This window comes from Centroberyx gerrardi, chromosome 9 (genome assembly GCF_048128805.1).
Source record: "Centroberyx gerrardi isolate f3 chromosome 9, fCenGer3.hap1.cur.20231027, whole genome shotgun sequence".
In the NCBI taxonomy this organism is placed as follows: domain Eukaryota; kingdom Metazoa; phylum Chordata; class Actinopteri; order Beryciformes; family Berycidae; genus Centroberyx; species Centroberyx gerrardi.
Window position 1 is genome coordinate 15,955,723 of NC_136005.1, and position 10,037 is coordinate 15,965,759.

Sequence of the window (10,037 nt, forward strand, 5' to 3'; positions counted from 1 at the left end):
CCTGAATATGCAATAATGAAGGAGTGGATCCTGGAGGTGAGAGACAAGCTAAAAATGGGTTAATAATTCAACTTTCCCCAGCAAAGCAAATGAAAGCCTTCTGGTTTGTTTTCAGCAAGCGGAAAAAGAGATTTAGAGCGTGTGGCTGTGTATTCTGACAGACAGCGCACGTTTGGCTTCAAAAGGAATATGTTAATGTGCGTTTAGCATGTTTTTCTACACAGCGGCGGTGGCATTTTTTTCATGTTGCTCATGCGACGAGACAAACTGTGGAGAGATGTGTGTGTGTGTGTGTGTGTGGGGGGGGGGGTCACTGCTGCTGACTGTTGCTCTGCGTGTGTGTTTCTTAGTGCATTTGTGCGCGTCTGACGGGATGTTTTATGTCTAATGAAGGCAATATTTAAATGGCTTCAGAAGGCCCCGCATTCGGAGCAATCCTCCAGTGGTTTAATCACTTACTCTCATCTCAGCCCAACTGAGACGCAACACAGCGGGGAGAGAGAGGTGCCGCTCCTCTCTCCTACCCTCTCCAAAATAAGGACAGATGTTGTTCGGCTTCTTTTGTCTCTGAAGACTTTGAGTTTTTTTTTTTTTTTTTTTTTTTTTTTTTGGGCAGACAGTCAAGATTTATTTCACTCCAAGTCGGAGTGTGACCGAGTGTGTGTCTGTTCAATGATTCAGAGGAATGAGCTCATCCTCACCGTATTTGTGTGTGTGTGTGGGGGTGTTTTTATTTTTTTGTCAATGAAGAACAGACAACAACAGCTTATCTTTGAGATTGGGTGCCCATTTTTCCTTTATATGGAACAAGCCTTCTCAGACAAACTAAGTTTCAGTGTCAGTCTGTACTCTGTAACTGCACATATTAGGGGTTTTGGAGCTTATGGTCCTGATCCTTGGCAGCCTTGGACTTTTTCACAGACTTGCTGCTAGAGGCTTTCAGATTGCAGGCCTATTAAAGAAAGGGCCGCAGCACCAGGAAAAGTCTGTTCAGTTGTCTGATGATGCGTTTTTGTATCCTTAAATGTATCCTTAATGTCCTTAAACAATGTTCAACATCTAAAATAACGTGTAAATACAATTTAATTCAGTGGAGGCAAATAAAGCATTTAAAATGTGTTTGCGTGTGTGTATGCGTGTCTGTGTTTATGCGCGCGTGTGTGTGTGTGGGATCGCAGACAAAGCAGAGGGAGGTGGGAGATTAGTGTCGGACAAAGATGATTCAATAGCGCCATATAACATGATGCTCTCGCCTGTGGTTACGGGGTTCATTTCTAGTGCACTGCAATGCTGTAGGGGCTCGCTGTGAATGGAGAGAGTGTGAGAGAACGAGGAGAGGAGGAGTGGGACCTCTCCATCACTCCTATGACCTTCCAAGAGTCACGCCGTTATAGAGTACAGAACTAATGCCTCAATATATTATCTGAATATGCTGCATTATCATTATGCCTCTCCCTCTCACTATCGCTCTCGCAGTCATTCACTCACGCACGTACAGAAACATAATGCACACACAGACGCACTGCGCACACACACACACACACATACACAGATACAGGACTGCGCCTATATACAGTTTTGGATGATTAACCGTTTTGTTCTTGTGTTGGCGCTGCAGGTCGGAGATAGACAGAGAAAGAGAATGGGAGAAAGAGACGGAGGAAGGGAGACACAAAGAGAGTTCGCCTGATGAGTGGTCATTCTCTCTCCCCGCTCTCTGTATTGTTGTGGGTGAAGAGGAGCGTTGTACTCACTTCAGGAGATAACATAGAGACTTCCCAGACGAGCGCAAGGTCAACGCGCACACACTAACGCCGGCGCGCACTGACTCATGCACACAATACCAACAGCCTCGCGCACAGCGGAGGGTGAGGAGAGAGCGAGGACTGCGAGAGACAGGGGAGATAAGAACAAAATGTCACGCCATTATTTAGCGGCAGGAATGGTCGGAGAGGAGGGAGCGGCGGCGTGGAGGGCGGGAAGAGGGAGATGAGCGTTGGTTATTCTTTGTCTATCCAGGGGTCACAGTTTGGTCTCTGATCCCGCTGAACCGCATCGATTCACGTGTCTAACTGTATTGACCAGTGCCATTCATATGATACCGCAGGTCAATGCCTGCATGCCACATAATAAGATGTTGCTAACATGAGTGAGTTTGACCTATACTGTGGTTGTTGTTGTTTTTTTTAAGATTACTGTTGAAGTCTTTTGTGGTCTGTGTGATTGATGATCCCTTGGTAATGGCATTGGTCTGAGGTAGATGGAGGTCCTTGACTGGAAGACGCACTGTAGACTGCAACAGTGTCTGCTGACCTTGCGGTCACCAAAGAGTATATCTCTGTGTCTCTCTTTCACTCCTGACTGTCTCTCTCTCTCTCTCTCCTCTCCCTGTGTGTGTGTGTGTGTGTGTGTGTGTGTGTGTGTCTGCAGGGCAGGATCGCAGCGAGGCGGCTCTCATCAGGCGTTTTAAGGGCGATGGCGTCCGCTACAAGGCCAAGCTCATCGGCCTGGACGAGGTCACTGCTGCCCGCGGAGACAAACTGTGCCAGGACTCAATGATGAAGCTCAAGGTAAGGATAGTCTCTCTTTCTCTCTCTCTCTCTCTCTCTCTCTCTCTCTCTCTCTCTCTCTCTCTCTCTCTCTGTGTTGTTGATGTGTGGAAACCTCATAACTCTGCTTTTGCTTTTTTTCCGTCTTTAATTGAGAATTTACATGGTCTTTTTATCTGCTGATTAAAGCTGAACTATTCAACTTTGCATGTTGGTGGCCCCAAATGGCAGTGAGAGTAGAAAGTGAGAGAGAAATTTAGGACTTCAAAACCCAGAAATCATGTAACATGACGTCAGTAAACTGCACTCTCTTGGGACCACTTGGGATCTCTTGGGACCACTTGGGACCACTTGGGACCACTTTTGGGAAGCGCTCGTTCGCTGCCATTTAGGAGCAAGTTGTGTATTTTTCTCTTAAGTTTCAAATTGTCACTTCTTGTGTGTGGCAAAGATTTCCCAGCACTGTTACCTGACACCATAATTTAATTTCGTGCAAATAGGGCAAATCTGTGGCATCTAAATTACTGGGGACAGGATGCCCTTCTCTATGGCAGCCCCACTTCATGATTTAGGCTGATAACCGGTTGTATTTTTACATAAAGTGCAGCTTTAAGTTCCAGGACCCACAGCAACTCTTGTACAATTACAAAAATGGTCAACATCAGTCTATAAATAGTTCTGTTTTGGATATACATGTTTTGCTGTCCCACACGTGTTTCTTTTCTGAAAAAGATATACACCATTCTCTGACTTTTCTTACTAGCCAGAGGAAGAGGGTGGGAGTAGAGAGATGAAAGGCCAGGAGGTTATCATTTATAGGGAAGTAGATGATGTGAGGAAGAAGAGGTGAGGAGTTTAGGATGAGAAGGGGTTTGGGGTGAGTGTCTCATTTGCAACGACAGGAACAGTTAGAGGGAGAGGTAGAGAGATGGGAGAGTCAGGTGAGGACAGAGGATAGGAGGAGGAGAATAATTGGGAATGGAGATGACAGAAGGGCAAGAGGAGAGAGAAGAGAATTATAATTATAATAGGGATGTTTACGTTTAGTAGATCCGGGCCAAGATCTTTTGTCAAGACTTTAGAAATCTCTTCAAGTCATCAAAGCAGAAGTCAAAGTCAAGTCCCAAGTCAGCAAAACCCAAGTCAAGTGTCAAGTCTTCTCTTCATGCATCAAGTCAAGTCTCAAGCAATTAAAACTATGACTCGAGTCTGACTCGAGTCCAAGTCATGTGACTCGAGTCCCCACCTCTGTTGTTAACACATGAATACTTATATGTTATACACAGAATACGTGTTAACTGCAGGAGATATTTCAATTCTGAAAAACAGATTTACGTTTTGCTTACGCGTCGTGAAAACACGATCCAGCCTAGGTGTGGAGGGTGAGGAGCGGGGAGACAGCTCATTGATCAAACAGCTTCCCTCCTCCTCATTTATTCAGACAGGAAATCCATCAACTCTTTTTCTCTGATCTCCCCTCCTCTTCTTTCATACTGCTCCTCCCTCTCCTACCCCCTCTCTCTGAACTCTCTGATCTTTCTTCTTCTCTCATTCCTTCTCATTTTGTGACTCTGCTGTGCTCTCCCGGGGGGTGGGGGGTGGCGGTAAAGGAAACTTCCACCCTCGAATGCTCTTATACTGTTAAATATTATAAATCTGTGATGCATTCCAGGAGCTTTATGAAGTGTCGTAATTCACCTTTGTGTTGTACCCGCTTTCCCTCCACCTGCCCCGTCTACGTCTGCTTCAGTTTGTGATCGGCATTTTCCCAGAATGCCTTTCGACAACCTCAGAGAGCGTTGTGAACTTGTTGCATTCAGCACATGACAAGATATAAAGTTATAAAGTTAAGGTATAAAGTAAAGGTATAAAGTTAGCTTGATATTGGATATTGGACTTTTGGTGGATATTTGTTTTGTTTTTTTTCCACTTAAAATAACTTGTAAAACAAACAAGTAAAAGCACATTAATGAATATATTTGTGATTACTGAGAGAGGACGAATAATTTACTACCACTTTTTTGAAAGTGTTTATACATAAGAAAAATATTTTCTCAAATACTGATCTAAATTTTTCTTCCTCTTCCACTAATTAGGCTACAAATATATTCATCAATGTGGTTTTACTTGTTTGATTTACAAGTTATTGAAGGTAGAAAAATGAATAGCCACCAAATATCCAATTTCAAGCTAACTTAAGTCCGTTTTTTAAGTGTAGGTGTAGATGATAATGACAACTATCGAGAAAAAGTGTCGCTCCACAGAAATTGGTATCTCTGACTCTAACACCAAAACCTGATGTTTACTGTTGATGTTTTAGCTGAAAAATGTTCTCCTATTAAACTCCATTGTAGCTGCGCTGGAAATATCTCGACCTGATGTCACGCCGTTCAGCTAGTTACGGTTATGTGAGCCAGCAGGTGCCATCTTGCTGTTGTCCAGAAAGGTCAACTTTTCAGGAACTATGACAAACAGCCTGTTTGACAGACTTGCATTTTTGAGTTCATTTAATTGGTTTTGAAAAGGTTGTAGAATTTAAGCATCTGATCCTTCAATTCCACTTAAAATATGAAAATCCCAAACATTGGAGTTACGAGGTTTTCACCCAACAACAATGATGTGTATGTGTTCCTGTCCTGTTTCTAACCCTGCTGTTTTTCTACTTGTCTCTCTCTCTGTCTGTCTCTCTTTCTCTCTGCCTGTCTGTCTCTCTCTCTTTCTCTCTGCCTGTCTGTCTCTCTCTCTCTCTCTCTGCCTGTCTCTCTGTCTCTCTCTCTGCCTGTCTGTCTCTCTCTCTCTCTCTCTCTCTCTCTGCCTGTCTGTCTCTCTCTCTCTCTCTCTCTCTCTCTCTGCCTGTCTGTCTCTCTCTCTCTCTCTCTCTCTCTCTCTCTCTGCCTGTCTGTCTGTCTCTCTCTCTCTCTCTCTCTGCCTGTCTGTCTCTCTCTCTCTCTCTCTCTCTGCCTGTCTCTCTCTCTCTCTCTCTCTCTCTGCCTGTCTGTCTCTCTCTCTCTCTCTCTCTCTCTGCCTGTCTGTCTCTCTCTCTCTCTCTCTCTCTCTGGCTGTCTGTCTCTCTGTCTCTCTCTCTGCCTCTCTCTCTCTCTCTCTCTCTCTCTCTCTGCCTGTCTGTCTCTGTCTCTCTCTCTGCCTGTCTCTCTCTCTCTCTCTCTCTCTGCCTGTCTCTCTCTCTCTCTCTGCCTGTCTCTCTGTCTCTCTCTCTGCCTGTCTGTCTCTCTCTCTCTCTCTCTCTCTCTCTGCCTGTCTGTCTGCCTCTCTCTCTCTCTCTCTCTCTCTCTCTGCCTGTCTGTCTCTCTCTCTCTCTCTCTCTCTCTCTCTCTGCCTGTCTGTCTCTCTCTCTCTCTCTCTCTCTCTCTCTCTCTCTGCCTGTCTGTCTGTCTCTCTCTCTCTCTCTCTCTGCCTGTCTGTCTCTCTCTCTCTCTCTCTCTCTGCCTGTCTCTCTCTCTCTCTCTCTCTCTCTGCCTGTCTGTCTCTCTCTCTCTCTCTCTCTCTCTCTCTGCCTGTCTGTCTCTCTCTCTCTCTCTCTCTCTCTGGCTGTCTGTCTCTCTGTCTCTCTCTCTGCCTCTCTCTCTCTCTCTCTCTCTCTCTCTGCCTGTCTGTCTCTGTCTCTCTCTCTGCCTGTCTCTCTCTCTCTCTCTCTCTCTGCCTGTCTCTCTCTCTCTCTGCCTGTCTCTCTGTCTCTCTCTCTGCCTGTCTGTCTCTCTCTCTCTCTCTCTCTCTCTGCCTGTCTGTCTGCCTCTCTCTCTCTCTCTCTCTCTCTCTCTGCCTGTCTGTCTCTCTCTCTCTCTCTCTCTCTCTCTGCCTGTCTGTCTCTCTCTCTCTCTCTCTGCCTGTCTGTCTCTCTCTCTCTCTCTCTGCCTGTCTGTCTCTCTCTCTCTCTCTCTCTCTCTGCCTGTCTGTCTCTCTCTCTCTCTCTCTCTCTCTCTGCCTGTCTGTCTCTCTCTCTCTCTCTGCCTGTCTGTCTCTCTCTCTCTCTCTCTGCCTGTCTGTCTCTCTCTCTCTCTCTCTCTCTGCCTGTCTGTCTGTCTCTCTCTCTCTCGCTCTCTCTCTCTCTCTCTGCCTGTCTGTCTCTCTCTCTCTCTCTCTGCCTGTCTCTCTGTCTCTCTCTCTGCCTGTCTGTCTCTCTCTCTCTCTCTCTCTGCCTGTCTGTCTCTCTCTCTCTCTCTCTCTGCCTGTCTGTCTCTCTCTCTCTCTCTCTGCCTGTCTGTCTCTCTCTCTCTCTCTCTGCCTGTCTGTCTCTCTGTCTTCAGGGTATAGCTGCGGCAGCACGGTCTAAAGGGGAACACAAACAGAAGGTGTTTCTGACCGTTTCCTTTGGCGGGATCAAGATCTTTGATGAGAAGTCAGGGGTAAGCACTGGATAGAATTTGCGTGTGTGTGTGTGTGTGTGTGTGTGTGTGTGTGCCTGCATGCAGTGTTTCTGTGCGTGCGTGTGTGTGTGTGTGTGTTTCCTCTGTTAATGAGGCGTCTCCATGAGAGGGAGGAGCCCCAGGGGAAATCAGGAGGCCCTAATTGAAACCCTGAGAACAAGGCCTCAGTAGATGAGAGAACATGGCTATCCCATTGTCTGCCTCTCTCCAAACAGCGACAACACCGGTTTTATATTATGCTCCAGGATTATGCATTTTCCATCTTACACGGTTTTCTGGTTGACCGACTGGATCTATCTAGGCTTTGCTGTCCGTCTGCTTTCATTGCTCCTTGTTCATTTTTTTATCTCTCTGTTCTCATTTTTCTCTCTCTCAGTCTGTCTGGCTCTATGTCTGCCTGTCTATACTCGTCTTTCTGTCTGTCTGTTTTTCTGTCTGCCTGTTGGTCTCTTGGAAACCAACAGAATCAGACTCACCTGAATCCCAACAGCAATAAATGTTCAGGAGTTTGTCTTGGTGACACTGATGACATAGAGACATATTGACAACTCTGAGATTTACACACTACATGCTGACACACATAGGAAACAAGACCTTACATATTGTGCAAGACACATTATGGACAGAAGACTATACATATCCCACATACATATGTGTATTCATTTGTTTAGTAGCATGGTATCTTGTGCATTTTAGCAGAGGAATTATGCTTTCAGTTGTAGAGAGAAATTAAGTGACTGACCAATTTATTCATCGGTATTTCATATGCTTTATTTGAACAGCACAGTGTCTCAGTGGTTAGTACTCTCCCCTCACAGCAAGATCAACCCAGGTTCGTTTCCCGGTTGCAGCCCTTTCTGTGTGGAGTTTGAATTTTCTCCTTGTGTTCACGTGGGATCCTCTGTTTTTTCCCTCCCACATTCCAGAGACATGCAAGTCAGGTGGATTGGGAACTCTAAAAATTCCCATAGGTATGAATGAGTGTACAGTCGTATGTCTGTTTAACCTTGCGATAGACTGGTGACCTCTCCATGTTGTTTCCCTGCCTTCTGGGATAGGCTCCAGCCCCCCTTCACCCAGAAAAGGCTTAAGAGAAGAGAAAATGAATGAACAAATGAATATACTTTATTTACTTCATTAATCCCCCAATTTGAAATTCTCTTTTTTATCACTGTTGGACCGCAGGCTCAGCCAGCTAGTGCGGAGCCCCTGCAGCAGGTAGGGGTTAAAGGATTCCTCTGGTGTTAATGAAAGGTAGCCTCATTTTCCAGCTTGGCCTCTCTCTCCCCTATGAAATTGCTGTGGATGTTTACACGGCACTATCACACACAATTAGCTAAAATGCGACTGTGGTTCGCTACCTTGTAGATGCCATTCAATCTCATTTATGATATTGCTCGTCATTTACGATATCAAATCCAAACCTCACAGATGTGTAGTAACGTAATCTATGGAGGAGATTTATGGGTCGAAGATGTAAGCATAAAATAGCAGTTTAAAAGCATATAATATACATTTTATTTGTGAATGAAAAGTAGTTTGTGACTAAAGGAAGTTCCCCACACTCACTTTCACACTATCATCTGAGAAGTTGGGTTTGTTTAGATCGGAAGTCCCGCCTTACACGGCACTTCTCACCAATCACTAATGTCCTGCATGGTTACTTCAAGTCATTCAGCTGTGAGAGTGTTTAACCACCTGAATATAGTCAGTGTGGAGTACGTTAGCGTTACCATTCCACGATTCATCCCACAAATTAGTTGAAGCTACAAGCTAGTTTCGTCTCCGCTGCAACGCTGTTTTCAAAAGTTAGGATTATATAAAATGCATGATATATAAAATGTTTATTCTATCTAAAGGTAAAAAATAAATAAAAAACAGCAAAAAGGGAGAGATGCCAATCTGCAAAATGAGGCTAACTTTCACCAACGCCAGAGGAATCCTTTAAGTATCTTGCTTAAGTTTCCTTGAGCAGGGAGGGGTTATGTTTCCTGCTGAAGGATAATTTGACAGGTATATGGCCCAGGTTGGATCCCCCATGCAGCCATGCCTGCTACAGTATCCTTGAGCAACAAACTTAACCCCTGCCTGCTCCAGGATACTTTGACAGGAGTATTGGCCCTCCTGTTTGGGGACAGCCTCACTAGACACTAGGCCATCCTGCCATCCAGTGGAAATAATCATGGACAAACGGCGCCCCATTGAATTCCAGAAACGTTTAAAATCAAAATGAAGGTGTTTGGTTCTGTTGGCTGACTGTAGCCCTACTAAGACCTTCTATGCACGTTATTTTGTTATTTTGGCAGCTGTTGTACATAAAAACAGACTTATTTCAAAACACAATACAGCGCTAACATCTGCTGTTGTGTACGGCATTTAAATAATAGCCAGTATAAGCCGTCTGCTTCACCGGCTCTCTGTCTGTCAGTCAGTCAGTCAGTCTGAGTGTGAATCTGTAGTCTGGTTTGGTTGCAGTATGAGGCTTGCCGCTCCGCACCTGGCTTTAGTGGCTGACGTGGTAAGCCTGAGATTTACACCCCGACGGGAGCTGGATGCCACTGACACTGTGTGTATGTGTGTGTGTGTGTGCATGCCCAGCAGTAATTCAAAAGTGCGGGGTATTAGACAGGCAGGACGCAGTAGCCAGTGGCCTCCCACACGGCAGCCATATTGCCGGCACAAATACTCATGCCTCACTCTCCAATCCTTCATCCCTCTTTTTATAACCCTCATTTCTCTTCTCATTCCCTCCCTGACGCTTCTACCTCTCTAGACCAAAACAGAGACGGTGAGAAGGAGAGAGGGATAAAGAGAGTGAATCAGAGAGAGACAGGAAGAGAGGCAAAGGGGGAGAAGGTGTGAAAGAGAAGAGACAGAAAGAGGGCAAGAGAGTGAAGGTGAGAGAGAAGGAAGGTGGGGAAAACACGGAAAGAGACGGATAGAGGGAGGGTGGGAGGGAGGGATAGAGACAGACACAGACAGAGTTAGAGGGATAGGTAGAGATTCAGTGAGCATATGTCAAAGTAAAGCTCTCTACAGGGAGACCTTGTCCTCTGTCTCCACGCATTAATATTAACTATAGAGATATGCTGTCCTTACTATC

At 45.4% G+C, this 10,037-nt stretch overlaps 1 protein-coding gene across 2 annotated transcripts in view; it reads left to right on the plus strand.

Annotated features, from left to right (window-relative positions):
• dab1a (DAB adaptor protein 1a) overlaps window positions 1–10,037 on the plus strand; it is a 45,167-nt gene that overhangs the window by 10,931 nt on the left and 24,199 nt on the right. For both annotated transcript variants that reach the window (XM_078285717.1, XM_078285718.1), the window contains exons 2-3: window positions 2,431–2,570; window positions 6,815–6,913. In XM_078285717.1, coding sequence (XP_078141843.1) covers window positions 2,431–2,570; window positions 6,815–6,913 — 239 coding nt within the window. The remainder of the gene's footprint in view (window positions 1–2,430; window positions 2,571–6,814; window positions 6,914–10,037) is intronic.